Raw genomic sequence first — 16,962 nt, forward strand, 5'->3', positions numbered from 1 at the left:
CCATGTATGTGACAAATAAAATCAGAGTCATATATCCGCTCTTCTGTCCTAATGTATACAACTTATAAAAGTTGACTTAAAAGTAATCAACCACCTACACATTTGGTCTACAGAAATAATCTGAAGTGGATGCCAGAATGAAAACTTATGATGATTATATTGATTTGATTTTTGAAACCTGTTAGCTGGATTATACCTAGGAAAAGGGAAGGAACATTTTGAGGACTAGATCAGATTAGATTAGATTCAACTTTATTGTCATTACACATATACAAGTACAAGGCAACGAAATGCAGTTTAGGTCTAACCAGAGTGCAATAGCAGTAAGTGCAGGATATACAGTTTGTACAAGGTTTAGATAAGTTAAATAAAATGGTAATATGGAAGTAATTTACAGATGTGTGTGTACTATGAACATAATATACAGATGACTATAATTATAACTGAAATTTACAGGATGTAACAAAATATGACTATTGCTATAAACAGTAATTTACAGACGTGTATGTACTATGAATATAATATACAGGTAAATGTATATATGTGCTATGAATATAATATACAGATGAATATATGTACTATGAACAAAATATACAGATGAATATATATGTACTAGAGACCCAGCACACAGCTTCCTTTGGCGTTGGAGTGTCCAATGGACACAATAAAACATCATTTATTTTTTTATTCACAGATCTAAGTGTTAAAATGATGGATCATCAGCCTTGGGTGAAATATCTACAATAATATTATTTTTTTTCGAGTTTTCATGAAAATATGAATAAAGGCCCTGATTTTCATCATGTTCCATCTTTAACACACACACACACTAGATACACACACATTCACACACTCACACACACGCTCTAGAAATACACACACACACACACACACACACACACACACACACACACACACACACACACACACACACACACACACACACACACACACACACACACACACACACACACACACACACACACACACACACGAGATACACGATGAACTACTGTATAATCACACACTGCCTTTCCTCAACGCCAACTCTAAATTGTACACATAAAAGAGATTGACACATCTCACAGCCAATCGTTGACCAAATATGTAGCGCGGGAGGATGTTTTTAACCAATAGAAATAGCACACTGGTCGTGGGCGTGTCAAGGAATTCAGGTTAGGTTGCACTAGCTGGGAGGAAGGGGGGTGAAGAGGTTGGTTGGTCGGTTTGTGGGGTAAGAGTCTGGCCATAGTAGCGCTGTAAATCAGACGGAGCTACAGTAACGGCGCTGAAATTTGTTACCCTGTTGCAAGTATTTCCGGCGAGTGATAGGAGTGAGCAATATCACCGCAGTCTCCCGTTTTGGGGAAGAGTCTTTGAGCGAGGACTAGAGAAGAAAACAGAGAGACAGACGAACACACACATTTGACTGGAAATGTCTGAAAACAAACCGAATGATGATCCGAAGTTGTCTACGACGGAGAGAGTTGTTAAATGTGAGTATGAAGCTAAAACAACTCTGTATTGTGCTTACAGACATTAACGTATGTGTGTAAAAATAATATCTCTAAAACCCTTCTTCGGTTCAGGGTCTAGAAACGGGACCAGTTGCCTGTTTAGGGGGGGAAAAAAGGGTGTTAGCCGGCTGGTGAAAGTAGGAAGTCAAAAGGTAGTTATTTTATTAGCACGTCTCATTGGCTCACAGTGACAACGTGTGTGTGTCTGAACGTGTGTCTTTTGTCAGTAGAGTCGTGTTGTCACGACGTGTCTGTGGAGTTTAATATTATTGTGTGTTTACTTTGTGACATTCGGTGTTATAAACGTTGTTTTAGCAAAGCGCGCGATGAAGTGTGAAGTCTGTCTGACGGACACACTGACTGACTGACGGACACACTGACTGACTGACGGACACACTGACTGTCTGACGGGCAGACAGTCAGTGTGCCAGTCAGTGTGTGTGTGTGTGTGTGTGTGTGTGTGTGTGTGTGTGTGTGTCAGTCAGTCAGTCAGTCCACCACCCAGGTGTTGCTCAACAGCTGTGTATTATGCTATGAAACATGCACGTTTCACACTCGGGTTACAGGGTGGACCAGAGCACTAATACTAATCCTCAGCTTGGTCATGCTGCAGTTTGACAGGTCGTGGCCCCTTTTTTATAAAAAAAAAACCAAAACAAAACATTTTTTTTTATCTCTCTCTTATTTGTTTTGATTGCGAAATGCCATCCTGTGACTGAGTATTCTTTACTATGTGGCATTGTATTACCGAGGTTAGTCTACTCACTCAGCGGTTATGGGAATTCCTCTTCTTTTCAGTGAATCAAATCATTTGGCTCAACTCACCAAAAGAGTCGAATCTTTTTTTTTTGCTCCCAAACGGCTTATTGCAAATCCCCCCCCCCCTTACAAAGTTTGCTTTTTTCTCTCTCTCTTTCTCTTTTAATGAACAAAAGCAACATGACTTGTAATTTGTGTTGAATCTAGCTGCCCGTTGGTAAAATCAGCAAGGCACTACAAATGAATCAGCAACTTTGCATTAATGTTATTATACCACCTGTGTCTCTAAGTCATTAAGAAGATTTATTTTCATTTACCCTGGTAATTGATCACCTCCTCTGATACGCTTGACTACATGCAGTTTTTAACAAGCTGGGTTTCGGGCGGATCCTCTCTATTCTCCCTGTCCTCCAAAACACGACTCACTGTTCACACCAATAAACAGCTCACATTAAAAAGGAGGTTTCCATGGAAACATTTTGATTAAAAGACTAACAGCACTGGTGTTGGAAATAATAAAGAAAAACAAAACAATTTATATCATGTATGCGAGCCAAGTCTCACTATAAGAGCTGCCTCAGAAAGCCAATTAATTTTTCGAATCACCTTTTAGTGATAAGTCAGGCATTTTATACTTTAAACCCACCCCCACCCCCAAATTTATTTAGAATTTAAAACCCAAAGCTATAATTCTGCAGTCTTTAACTGGAGCTTTAACTTTTGCACAACTCCTCCATTGAAGCATCATAAACCTAACAGGTTGTGCCTCTAAGTATTATTACTTATGATGCTTGTGTTTTATTTATTTATTTATTTTTTTTATTTTTTTTTAAATTTTTTTTTTTTACACTGACCAGCTCAGTATGGAGTCTTTGCCCCTTAGAATGACCGCTTGCACTGGCACCTCTTTTACACTCTCTGCCCACCAAGTTAAATACCAATTTGCAGCCTTCCTTGCAGGCAAACACTTTGCAATACCGATGTGATCCGTTCTTTAGATATGCGCTGTTGTATAAATGCACCCTTCTGATATGAATTGATTGCTCTCATAAGAAAGCCCTTCCGCGAGCCGATAGGTCTTTTGCTCTCTTTCATTCGGCTGCGTCTCGTTAGGACTCCGCTGTGAAGAGCAATTTCCTCTCGTTGGCCAGAGGATGCGAACGAAAAGGGTTCAGAGTGCCTTTGAAAGGACCCTGCATTATAAATATTTCAAAGATCATGGCACAAGGTATCAGAGTAATGGGTGCAGTGGCACAAAGTGCTTTGCTCAGGGTTGAATGAGGTTTGAAAAGGGTGGGGAAGGAAGAGAGGAAGGAAAGAATTGTTGCTTCCTTTCTCACCTTATTAGCTGGTGGTTTGATGAAAGGCTCCTACAGTAATGTAAAGCAAGAAATGCATGACTTTTTTTTTTCTTTCTTTTTTCTTTTCTTGCCCCAATAGAAATATTAGTGCTATGATAAGAGTGACTTGTATAAAGTGCTGCAAATCTTCCATCGATCAGGTCTGTCAGGAGAGATAAATCGAAGCGTACCCATAGTGTAGCACTTCAACTTGTTGTAAAGATGCTTTTATGAGTTGTATTTATGCCTTTATCATGCTTTTATTCTTGTATTCAAGCACAGACATGTAGCTTTAATGAGCAGAGTGCAGATTCATTTTTCATAAATGCTGTGTCACTGTTGGTGGAATATTAGGATATTTATTCAGCTGCCCGAGAAGCCTCTCATTTGTTTACCTGTCCTGCTCCCTGTATTTACAACACGGTCGACTCCAGCACCGCCTGCTAGCCGACTTCACCATAGCCTCACTGTTTATAAATCAGTTTCCGCTATATGCAGGCAAAACCTACTAGGTCATTTGCTTGCATCTTATTTTGCATACAATCTTCTCCTTTATGCCAAGGTTCTAGTACTGGGTTTAGAGAAGCTCAGAATTGTTGAGAGAGATTTCTTTAACATTCAGAGGAAATTTTTGTTTTCTTCTCTCCAGAGTCGAAATGTGCAGCACAGCAGCATTTCCATAGTTCAGCAGCATTTCTGGAGTTTTAAACGATCCTGTCTGTTCTGTAATTCCGTCTTGCTTGTGTTTTTTTTTTTCCTTCAGCGTCTTTTGTAGAAGCACAGCTCCGTATGCTAATAGAGCCTTTATGTGTTCAGAAAGAAAATGTGAGAGAAGGAAGCCAAAAGACAAGCAGATGGACAGGTCGATGGACAGGCTTTGTTAACAGGTGTGGCTAAGTAAGAGCTGCGATGCATTCATTACACCTGCTACAACGTGTTTGGTCTCTGAGGAAGAGTGGATATTACTGCAGGGCAGACTGCTCTCAGAGGGCGTCATAGATTTGATGTATTATTGAGCTGTGGCACAAACAGATTTTTGATTTTGTCTATGCACTATGGTTGTGGCTAGATGTGATGTAGAGCAGCAGGAGTATTTGTTGTTTTTTGTGTGTTTTGTTTTTATCCAACCCTTAAATGCATCATTGTTCTGCAAAATTGATAACGACTGCATAATTAAGGTAAGTTTAAGTTTTCTTTGCACGTAGGTTCATTTGCCGAATTGAGACAATAGTCATATAATTTATGGTTATATAATTACACTACAATTAAGAGGATATTTTGGATCGTACGGTTGTTCATTTGCAACTTGTTCCCATTCTAGTACCCATGTACCCATTGATGTATTAGAGTGTCTTGGATGCCACCGTACTTTTCATGAACTTAATTTGATCCAGGGACTTGAGGTGAGAATGGGACCAGACTGAACATGTTGGAAAGGCTGAGAAGTGATGTGTTAACATGGCTAACTAGCTGTTGGCACAGGTGGGTGGGGTTTGGCTGTTTGTGCGCTACAGTTATGAAGCCAGGCCAGTATTATTTTGAAGCTTTGACTGGCTCTTAAGAGCAACCATTTACTGGAAAAGGACTTACCGTAATAAATCGGACACATTTCCGCGTATTCAGTAGCCAGAAGAACGAGCCACCCGGGCAGTTATTTCCCAGCATGTAAAGAAATGTTTAAATAAATGAACATTTAAAGAGATTTTAAACAGTTTAGGGTATTTGGTTCCAGTAACAGCAATTTATTCTTCTTTTTTTTTTTTGGTTGCTCTGATTGCTGTGCATGAGGTACAAACCTTGATTTACAGCTGTTTCTATAGTAACAGCACATCCAAGAGTAGGCTTACTGAATGGCTTACTGCCTACATATGTGTCCTACACAAGACAGGAAGCATAATGGCTTCCCCACACACTATGTAGTGCACTATATGACCTATAGGAGGGTGTTGGTGATGAGCAGCTTGATGTCCAGCTTAGCTCTCATGACCATTAACTAATCTGGATTCTCCAGCATTTGTTTTTGAAGGATTCATTTTTTTTGTTGCATTTAAGTTGAAGCATAAGATGTTATTAGTGTTAGTATTGTGTTTGTATTATATGATGGGGCAGGTAGTGTATGTGCCAACATACAAGCAGATGATGAACAATAACGACAAGAAGAGTTTATTTAAGTATTTACCCAGATGAAATATATTCAGAGTAGAAAATATTACGCTTGTTGGGATATCACTAGCTTTCTGACTAATGCAGTTTAAACTAATCTGAATGCAGCAATGTTTGTTTGTCTTTTTCTTTCCACACTTTCCTTTCGTGCTTATGTTCAGGCTTTAAACAACAAAAAACAAATCATGAAGTCTTACTGGATAAAGCTCCAGTAATTCTGCAGCCTACACAAATACCATTGTGAAATTCTTAACAGTTTTGGTTTGAGCTGGAATAAAGCCTATGTGCTTGAAAAATTAAAGATACAGATCATTCAACCCATAAACTACAGTTTATTTGTAGTACAAGTGGCCATAAGAAGTCCCCCCAGGGTTTTCACTTCTCAGGCTTAATTTAATGCTTATGGTCCATTACATACAGTACATGTATATGTGTGTGTGTGTGTGTGTGTGTGTGTTTGTGTGTGTGTGTGTGTGTGTGTGTGTGTGTGTGTGTGTGTGTATGTGTATATATATATATATATATATATATATATATATATATATATATATATATATATGTATATATATATATGTCCTGTTCCTCAGAGCTAGAATTATGAGGTGCATTTGAGGCTGATACTTTTTTGCGGTTTTTAACCAGCGAACAAAAGCAAAGACCGTTCAGCCCAAATGCGATATGACCACTGACCTGCACAAATCAGGTAATGGATATAAAAATACATGTGCAGTAAAGAACAGATAGGTACCATAAACTGCCAACAACTGGACAAACAAGAACACTTTCCACGCACACAGTGAGGTACAATTAAAAGTCCAAAGATCAGAAAGGTTTTAAAATGTTGCCGTTGAGCTTTGTGGTTTTCAAGTTTAAAGATCACTTTCATAACAACAAGCTTTCGTGCTGCAAGAAAGAAGCCCTTCCTTTGAAATTTACTAGAACTACAATTGGCTTCGTGTGTTCGGGTTTATGATCAGATGAGAAAGCTGTAAAACAAACTTTTAGTCATGTACACCATCAGTTTTGGTGACAAAAGTGGATTACATACGATGAAAAGCGTCACTTATAGAGCTTTCAACAAGAAGATGGAAAACAATAGAAATGCTTTAGAAACTCCCAAGTGTTTAGATTTGGACCCTAGTAAACCCACATAGTCTGCACTGTAAACTATAAAAGAGGTTTAAATGTTCTGTGTGGAGAAGTGTCCCAAGATCCAAGCCTTGTTAAATGTTCCATCAGAACGTATGTCAGATATGCTGGTGGTTTTCTCTACCCCATGCTGGCCTAATGAAACGTAATAGGGTTGGGACTGTTGGGAACTGTTTATGATCAAATTAGAAGAACAGTTAGACAAATTAATTAAATTAATTCCTCAATAAAAGACACTTTAATTACTTGTCATGTCAGCCAAGCTGCGAGTAAGACTGCGTTCTCATCCTATTATCCCAACTCGCATAATCACCTGCGATTACACTGCCAGTCCCTGTGTAGCTGAACTACAGTGACTCAGCAAGTCGATCGTTTTTCAGTCTGTGAGGTCTGTTGAAAGCCTCCACGAAGCTACTGCCGGGATTCGCTAATGCATCCATAGACTGATAGCATGTGACATTAGACTCGGGTAGATGAGCACCTAGGCGAGAGAAGCCCGTGGTCCTGACACCGCCTGCTCCCTGCTGAGTCATTTGAAGAAACTTTAAAGTAACTCCGCGTACTTCAAACCCATGCTTCAAGCCACCTACTGTTCAGTGTGGATTCAGTCAGCTTGTGTGTATATCACATTTACACCCACTTACACACACAAAGATGGATTTCCTCATGAACCCCCTGAAGAGTTTATCGAGTTGTCTTTAAAATCAAAATAAATGTGTCTTTCTTGTTCTCGTTATTTTTATTTTATTCTATTTTCATGATTCTGATTATAATGATCGAAATGTTTTGATGATGTATATCTGTGTAAATATCACGTACCTGTGATCGTCCACTTACCCCGTGGGCAGTGTACTCTGGTTTCCTTTTTCAGATCGAAGCGGCTAAGAAACTGTTTCAAGGGTACTTGAACAGTGCAGCCATTGCTTGCTGGATGTAACCTGTTCTAAATGTCTAGACATTGTGTGAATCAGGCAGTAGGTACATGTTATCCTATACAGCATTCCTACTCTTATCAGTGTCTTATTTGCAGGCGCTAATTAGGGAAACACTACAGGCTTTCTCCGTCATGAGTCTGTATGTGTTTGACTGTTCTGATAATTTAGAAGAATGTAGAGCTCCATCACTGTGCAGTCCTGCAGTGTGTTCAGGTGACCAGGCATTTGGTGAAGTGTGCAGGTTACTGTGCCGCGTGCGACAGGACGGTCTCTCAGCATGTCGTCGCACAACATGTTCGAGTGTGGAAGGTGGCAAGAGTTGAGCTGCTGAGACAGTGTTGATGTGAAGAGCGACAGAGACGAGTCCCTGTCAGAAGAGCAGAGCAGAGGAGAGTAGCATGAGAGGCTGAGAGGGAGGAATGTAAGGAGAAGAGCTACCTCAGCGTCAGCACTACAACTCTAGCTTCAGAGTCAGTAATATATATATATAACACCGCTCACTCAGCCCCAGACACAGAATACACTCAGTCTCCCGTGTGTAGGACTAAAGCAGAAAACTCCAGCCATCTCTCAGCAGTAGTGATGGGAAACCATGCCAAACACACTGGTGTTGTGAAATCATGCAGAGCAGACACACAGTGCTTTTTTTTTCTTTTGGTCTTCTCCCACTCAGACCAGCTTTCTCCCAAGCACCCCAGTAGTACTGTGGCAGCAGAAAACACTCCTGACCTGCTATGGAATTAGTGAGGAGTTTCTGGAGGCACTGCATGACCAGCGTAGGAGGGTTTCAGGCAGAGGAGCTAGAGAGTCCATCTGTTTAGCCTGGCGCTGGGAGAGGTGCAGTGTGACACAAGTATGTACTGTATGTACACGGGCAAGCCGAGCACATGCTGCTAATAACACAAAGAACATCAGAGGCACTTTTAGTGTCGATGCTTTCTCACCAGGTTTTATTTTCCCCCCTCTCTATACATGTTTTCCACCAACCAGAATATGTGTTTGTGTGTGCAGTTTATGTGCTGGTGAGGAAAAGTGAAAAAACTCGTTCAGGCTTATTTGCAGTAATGTTTTTCAAGCAGATGAAGGGCTCATTGTGATCCACCCTCACCGGAGCCAATGAAGGCTAATTGTGATGCTAGAGACAAAAATGGAAAATAGCTCTTTGCTTTAAAGAATATTTAGTCAAATATTGTCAAAAAGAGCTTAATTACTGTAGAGTGGTGTTATTACCCTTTTAGTATTAAAGCAATTAGCTTGACTAGTGCATGACTCAATAAATTTGGTCTAGCCCAGGACTGCAGTCTGCACACAAAAAAAAATGTCTCTATACATGTTGAGGTTTCATGACCAACCCTTTTTATCCAGTTTTTATTTGTTGTTTATTTTGGAAGGGTTGAATTGTATGATTCATCTTAAGATCACTTTTAAATGTTTGTTTCTACATTAAGCAATGCTTTTGGTGTAACATTTCTCCCCTGCATGCAGTGTCATGTCAGTATATTTATAAGTAATTATATAGTTAGATTTAATTACGTGTTCTACTTAGATTTACAAGGTGTTGTGCGATGGTAAACAAATGGACATGTTTGCTGCAGTATATGCAGGGTGATCAATTTATATATACTTTTATAGCACATTTAATCATTAAAGTGACTTCATAACTTGACCCACATGGTTTAAAAGACATTAGTGTGGTGGTGTCAAAATATTCATACACCTGCTGCCTTGAGCCCAAACGTGACATTAGCTTTGTGCTGGAATCATCACACGAAGCTGTAGTTTGACAACACAAACTGTGGTGTTTGAGCGTTGGGCGAGCTCTGATTAGATTACTTTCGCATTAGCTTATTACACGTTTCAGCTTTGTGCCAATGAGAAGCGGCTAACGCGCTCAGCATAAGGCTTGCATAAACGGATCAGAGAAGCTTAACTTCAGGGAATTTTGTGGAATCGGGGGCGGGGGATGATTTTGTATGCAAATGGCTCCAGAGGAAGCTGACCGACAGTAGATTTAGTTTTAATAGTTAGTTCTGGTTAGTACAGGTGATGAAGGTCTCAGTGCCTTGATGTGCTAGGGATAATGGTCATTTGGCTTAGGATATTGAGATCTCCGTTCATATACGTCCAAATGTATTTTGTAAGGAACAGTATTATAATGTTTATGCATTTTGGATTATTTTGGATGAATGTTTAAATGGCTCCTGATAGACGTGCTGTAACACAGCATGTCCCTGGTGAATTTGAAGTGAGATTGCACGTGTGTGAGGTGACCTGCCCTTTTCATTCATTTCTTTCGTTTAGTAATTGGTAACTTAATATTCGGTACAGCCAGTGTGGCCCGTCATTGCTGCCTCACAGCTTCAGGGTCCCCGGTTCAATCCCGAGCTCAGGGGGAGTTTTGCGTGTTTTTGTTTAGGCCAAATTTGTTCCTGCTCACTACAGCAGGGGTTTGGGACATTTTTAATATTCACTCCCAGTTCATATTGTTTTGCTGCTGTGTCCTTTGCTTCATAACACTTCAGCTATGTGCACAGGTTATGTATTCCAACGTCCATGTACATTAGTCACGGTGGATAAAAGGAGGAATAGTGCCGCTCTGTGTAATGCTGTTGAGTGCAAATGAGGCAGAATCAATGGGGTTATTGAGTTGAATTGCTTTGAACGCCAAATTGAAGCTCATGAATTTGTCTGCTATTAAATGGTATTTTGTTAATGTGCAGTTTAGGGGGTTATCACGGTGCCCCCCCCCCCCCGTAGCAGAAGCTCTTTCATATTGTTGCCATGTCACCAGGCTGACTGCATTATCACTGTTTGTTCAGGTGACTTTTTAAATTTGCCAAGCCATTACCGCTGCTGCAAATTGCAGTTGCACCTTGCACTTTTGCTTTTGCAAGGTCTGCAGCAAGAGGAGAAGGAAAAAGACGATCGGCTCATTTCAGTATGTTTACCCTTTACCATTATTGGATTACACGTACTGCCGGTCCAGATTCAGACCACACATGACTTGTTTGAAATGCAAACTTGGCTTGTGGATAAAAGCGAATCGTGCTTCTTGGAATTGATTGAAAATGTATTTCCCTGTATTGTGTTTATATGCCAAGCCAAACATAAATAAGTCTTTGGAGTTCTCGTGCTTTATTTCTGCTTGCAGATGCTATGATCCAATCTTATCATAGTTGTTGACTTCCACCGATTTTGTCAATAACTAGTGCTTCATAATCGATACACGCTATTACTCCATTCTAATGCTGATTAGATTTAAGTGCTGTGTCTCTGAGCGCTTCAGAGAACTCTGAACCCGGTAAGCTTTATACTTCGTCAACACTGATTCTTCCCCCAATCCAGACCGAACCACTGAACAGCTGGAATGTTTGTGATATTTCAGAACAGTAGTAGATTTGTGGCTATTTACTGGCTGTCCATCAAGCAAGTCAGCGGGGGAGTAAACCGAAAGAAGGTCGTGAAGTGAATATTTTGTTGTGGGTTTAAATATAATGGCAGCACGCTTGAACAGGGATGAACGATCTAAAACACACGTAACTGTAGAATAAGATCTGATGCTTTGGATAAGATATTTTAAGATACTCTAAGATATCGTTGATAAGACAATTTGGATTTAATATTTTACGATGCTTAAGGATAAATTAGATGAGATACTTTGGACCAAATGTTTTAAGATATTTTAAAGGTACCTGGGACAATATGCTTTAAGATAGTTTGACATATCTTGGATTTTCAATCTTTCTGCCTGTGTAAATATTAGATTTACAAATGAGACTAGAATTGTAATTCCCTCTCAGATATTGTGTGGTGAAGGTTAAGTGTGTAAGTGTTTGGAATACGTTTCTTACAGAGCTTTACTTGTCAGGTTACCTGATGTTTTACAGGTTTTTATTTTTGTTACGCACTAGAAAGCACATGCTGGTCATGTGACATGGTTGTATTCTTTCGGTTTTTGTGTATCAGTTGTGCAGGGATGCTCATGGCAGTGGAGGCACTCACGCTTTGTCACCGAGGATGAACGAAGACGACAGGTCTGACACGCAGCTTTTATGTGGTGAAGAAAAAGAAAGCACAAAGTGTTGATTGTTTTTCAGTGTTTATTAGGCACGTGCCCTTTCAGATCGTTGCTATTAATCAGGTGGAGCTCAGGGAGTCCCTGTGCACTCAAACAGCCCGCATCGATTTTCCACTACTCGCATCAGCTCAGGTTGCAGCCTGCCATCAGCTACCAACAATGAGAGTCAAGGCTTTCTGTTTGTTGTTTACAAGCACAGCAGACTTGTCCACTGTTCATTAAGCTAACAGCTGACCAGTAGCTGAATTTCCTGAATTTTTTTTTCCCCATTTCAGAATATTTTGTGACTTATATGATGGGCCTTAATTCACAAGCTAGTTTTTTTCCCCTTACTATACAAATCTCAGTATCAAGGCTAAAGGCACCTATGCTTGCAGATTCACCCCGGTCAGGCTTTAGGTCATGCAGTCATGTACAATTCTTCACAGATCAGTATTTCCGAATATACTCGAGACATGGAGCTGTTTATGTAATTCAAGATTATGAGAAGTCTGAACGACGCTGACAGCAGTAAGGTATTACTGGTCGTATCTGTGTTAAAGAATTTGTATTTCATCAGAGGTCAGTGAGGATCTGCACTGCTCTCAGAAGAGCGGTATCTATCACTCCTAGCTTTAGCAGTTAGCCCAGGCATTCTGCAGCACTGGCAAGAACGTACCAGAGATAGCATGCCATTAGATCCTCCTCTCGAAATCTGCAGCAGCAGTGCCAGAGATCAATCACTGGCCACTTTACTACAAATATTGTTGCCTGTTGTCAGGGAAGAAGGGCAGTGACAGAAGTGGCTGCATAGTGTCTTCCAAGTTTGGAAACTAAAGCTGGTTTAAAAACTGATTTCATTTCAGATTTCACGTCAGATTACGCAATGTGTTCTTTTATAAAATTATATTTTAATAATCTCTTGAGTTTCGCATAATCCTTTACTGTACTGACGCCAAGCATCAAAATATCTGTGATCATTGGTTTTGTCTCGATTAAAGTGGCCGATGTGGCATCATGGACTCTACATCTGTAAAGTTGTCTCACATTTCAGACATAAAACTCAAAACTATATGTAGCTAAAACAGGAAAGAATACAGCCTCCTTTTTGCTTCTGACATTCTCGCACATTAAAATGTAAATTCTGACACTTACTATGATGCTCAGTTTGCCTTTAAGGAGTTGGATTTGCTCCAAAGTGAAGGTTGTAAAAGGCTGCAAGCGGTATATGAACATGCAGGTGTGTCTGCTCTAACATGCCTCATGCTCACAAGTGCATATCTGTGGAGCCAATTTTTCTTTCTTTGTTTTTTTTATACGATACCTGGCTGTTTGTCATGAGCACTAAACGCATAGTGGGTGATCATCTTCAACTTATTTTAACCTCTTTCTTCTTTTATGTCTGTGTTCATGTTTGTGCCACAGAGCCAATTTATTATTCTTTTTTTTTCTCTTTCTTTCTTTTTTTGCAATTTTAAATGTTGGGCGAGTACGGACAAGCCCTCTGTCCTTCTGGTTCTCAACACAGTGTGATAGACCGGCCCATATACAGATCGAGATGTGAAAAGTCAGCTGCGCAAGCAGACGATGGATTACTGGGCAGAGGGAAAGCCCTGAAGGGAGGGGTGGAGATATATATTTGAAGTGGGGGATGTTGTGGTGCACAGCCATGACAGCATATCAATGGAATGCAGAGAAAGGGAGTGTGTGTGTGTGTGTGTGTGTGTGTGTGTGTGTGTGTGTGTGTGTGTGTGTGTGTGTGTGTGTGTGTGTGTGTGTGTGTGTGTGTGTGTGTGTGTGTGTGTGTGTGTGTGTGTGTGTGTGCGTGTGTGTGTGTGTGTGTGTGTGAGTGAGGAAGGGGGGAGAGAGAGAGAGAGAGAGAGCAGTGGAATGAATGTGGTAGATTGTGTGCTAACTATATCATTGGGGGTACAGCCTGGCTAATACTCAGAGGGAGTGGATTGTGCAATATTGCTCATGGCAGTTTGTCTCCTCTCTTGGGATGGGTTCATTACAGAGAGCTTATACCAGTGCTGAGTGCTCACTGACCGCCTACCTACTACGACTTCTGACTATGAGTCATTAAATTAGACTGACATTGGTTAACTGGTTGAGGTTTACGATACAGTGTTTTGTTTCAATCCTGTGTGTGTGTGTGTGTGTGTGTGTGTGTGTGTGTGTGTGTGTGTGTGTATGTGTATCACATTATTGCAAAATGCTAAAATGCCTACTTACAGTCATTAAATACAAAGATATTGATACAGAAATAATTAAATAATTCTATGGCATGAACATAAACCTAAACAAAAAGAGTATATATACTGTATATAGATATAGTTTGATGTTTTGAACCTGTGCTCACTGCAGCCTCAGATTCTTGTTCTTTGTGACAGAAGTGAAACCAAATGCTTTTCTGGTCAGCACAGTTGTACAGAGTGATTGTTTTAGTTTCTGTCCCCTTCACTTCAGCTTCAACAAGACTGGCTTTTCTCCTCTGATTTCTCTTATCATCACTGCATTTCCACCCACAGAACTGCTGCTCACTGGATGTTTATTTTTCTTTGCATCATACTGTGTAGATTCAAGAGACTGTTGTGTGTGAAATACCCAGGAGGCCAGCAGTTTCTAAAAAAAAAACGAACCAACCCGTCTGGTACCAACAACCATGTTACAGAGATCTCCGATCAGTCTAATGTGAACATTCAAATTAACGTTAGCTGAGCTCTGTTCTTTATTAGCACATCTCTACTAGCTAACATCCAAATAGTTGATGATTATGCAATCATACACCATCTGTCATCAGCAGGTCAGCGAGTACCAGTGCTTAGAGAAGGGTTGTGTTTTTTGTAATAGGGTACAAGTAACAATTTTTTTTAAAACTGGATTATCTTTTTTGTTCACATCACTGTTAGTAAAGCATGTCAAGTAGGCGTACGTTGCATCGTATAAGGTTGTCTGCAGGCGTTTCTGCACACAAACAGTTTTAGGTGGTGCCGTTTTCACTCTGGTAGATCCTGTTTGCTTACGGAAGCTTTGTTTGTACAGCATGGCAGGTCCTGCAAAGACAATAATGAATCCAAACCGACACAGTCTCCCTTGTTAATATGTCCCTGTATTCTCCATGTATGATTCATTAGTACTGGTCTTTATAAATATAACATCTCTTTGCTATCTTTTTCCTAAAAAGCCTTTAATGACTTTAAAATGAGAAATGCCTTTTCAGTTAGGTATTGTATCAACAACGTAAATATGCCGTCATGTGCCACTCGCCGTACCATTAAAACCATTTCGAACTACAGTGTTTAATTCGCACACATTGCATGAATCATCAGCTTAAAATGGCTCCTCTGGTTCCAAGCAGCACAAGCCTTAATTCTATTTCCTCTTTTTTTCTCTGCTTAGCTTTGGGTTGCTGCTACTTTATTGTTTGTCTGACTCTTGTTTCACTATCTCCTATTTGCAGGTCTGCTCCACCTAACACACTAAAACATGAAACCACATACACAAGTACCCCATACAACAATAAAGCTGGTCACACTTACATGATCGAAATGATCTCTCTCCTTGAATAATATTTGGTTGCTTCAAACCTCAGTGCTTTTCTTTCATGCTAGAAGAGATGAGGACAGAACAATCTCACACTTTTACTCCAGTACCCCGTGACTCACCACATTCTTCTTCCGTTATAGTATTTATCATAATTTTGCTGCCAGCTATGAGTGATTAGCTTTGCAGCTACCAACTCCACAGGTAGAAGCCCTGTGGTTGAGGATACTTTCATGTAATTGAATTGTACTGCCTTTGTATAATACAGAGGTGGCGCAGCGGGTAGCTTTGCCACCTTCACAGCCTCAGGGCCGCCTTGATCCCGAACATGATTTAATGTTTGTGTGCAGATTCCTCTGGGTTCTCAGAGTTTCCATTTATCTACCAGAAACCGTCCAGTAGATGCACTGACTACTAAATTGCCCCCAGTGTGTATGAGTGTGTGAATGTGTGTCTGCATGGGTCCCTGATGTGACCTGGCAGTCCATGAAAGATGTATTTGCATCTCACACCTCGTGTCTTTTGGATAGATACAATGCAACACTGACCAGGATGAAATGCTTACTGAAGATGAACGAGTAATGAGTGTAGGTACGAAAACAGCAAAATGCCCTTGCGTTTACAGCATCTAGAAGACACCCTTATCCCAAACGACTTATATTTTTATCTCAGCCTTTGAGGGTTAACGGCCTTGCTCAGCAACCCAGCAGTGGCAGCTCGGTGGACCTGGGATTTGAACTCACAACCTTCCCATCAGTAGTCCAACACCTTAACCACAAGGCTACCACATCCCCATCTAAAGCATAGTGCTTAGAAATTTAAGTTCTCCTAATAGCTCTAGTAGTTTAGCAGCCAAGATATGAAATGATCCGATTATTCAAATGAATAAAAAAAGTTTATAGAAAAGTTTGTAGTTTTGCAGTTTGTAGAAAAGTGTAATATGTAATAAAAATGAAGCTATGTAGCTATGCCGCTTCATCAGCTTATAAAGCGTGTTGATCAGTAAATAATTACATTTAGCTTGCTTATACCAGCACACAAGAGCCGCTCAGACAACATGTCCAGGAAACTGGATAAGATCAGTGGAAGTTAAACTGTAACGAAGAGAACAGGACTTTATTGTCAGCATGTTTTGTACGCTTCAGAGCTCTTAATGTGGCTTATGCAGAACAGTGTTCAGGTTTGTTGGATATTTCCCTAATTTTTCACTCTAGTTTAGTCCTGGCTACTTCCCTCCCATCAGGTATCACTACTCAGTTACACCACTAAAGCCAGAAGCTCATGCAATTTCAGGGAGCTTTGTAATAAACTCAGAGGAAAGAGCGGTCTGCCTTCTACCACATGTCACTGTGAGTTATATGGCAGAGAGCACATACAACCTCTTCTTCCTTGACAGTACGGCTTGACTCTGGCCCTGGAATATGGTTTTCCTGTTCTTTATTTAAAGAGATTGTAGTAGGGGGAAAAACATTTTGTTGGAATACTCCAACAAGCGA

The 16,962-nt window shown here is 40.3% G+C and overlaps 1 protein-coding gene across 4 annotated transcripts in view; it reads left to right on the top strand.

The window, feature by feature from the left end:
* The first annotated feature begins 1,192 nt into the window (after positions 1-1,192).
* The window catches only part of LOC113657392 (serine/threonine-protein phosphatase 2B catalytic subunit alpha isoform), an 82,991-nt gene continuing 67,221 nt past the window's right edge, over positions 1,193-16,962 (top strand). For 2 of the 4 annotated variants that reach the window (XM_047812977.1, XM_027169126.2), the window contains exon 1: positions 1,193-1,496. In XM_047812977.1, coding sequence (XP_047668933.1) covers positions 1,436-1,496 — 61 coding nt within the window. In that variant the 5' untranslated portion in view covers positions 1,193-1,435. The remainder of the gene's footprint in view (positions 1,497-16,962) is intronic. The other 2 variants (XM_047812981.1, XM_047812983.1) reach the window with 2 other exon arrangements.

The sequence above is a fragment of the Tachysurus fulvidraco genome, chromosome 1 (assembly GCF_022655615.1).
Source record: "Tachysurus fulvidraco isolate hzauxx_2018 chromosome 1, HZAU_PFXX_2.0, whole genome shotgun sequence".
In the NCBI taxonomy this organism is placed as follows: domain Eukaryota; kingdom Metazoa; phylum Chordata; class Actinopteri; order Siluriformes; family Bagridae; genus Tachysurus; species Tachysurus fulvidraco.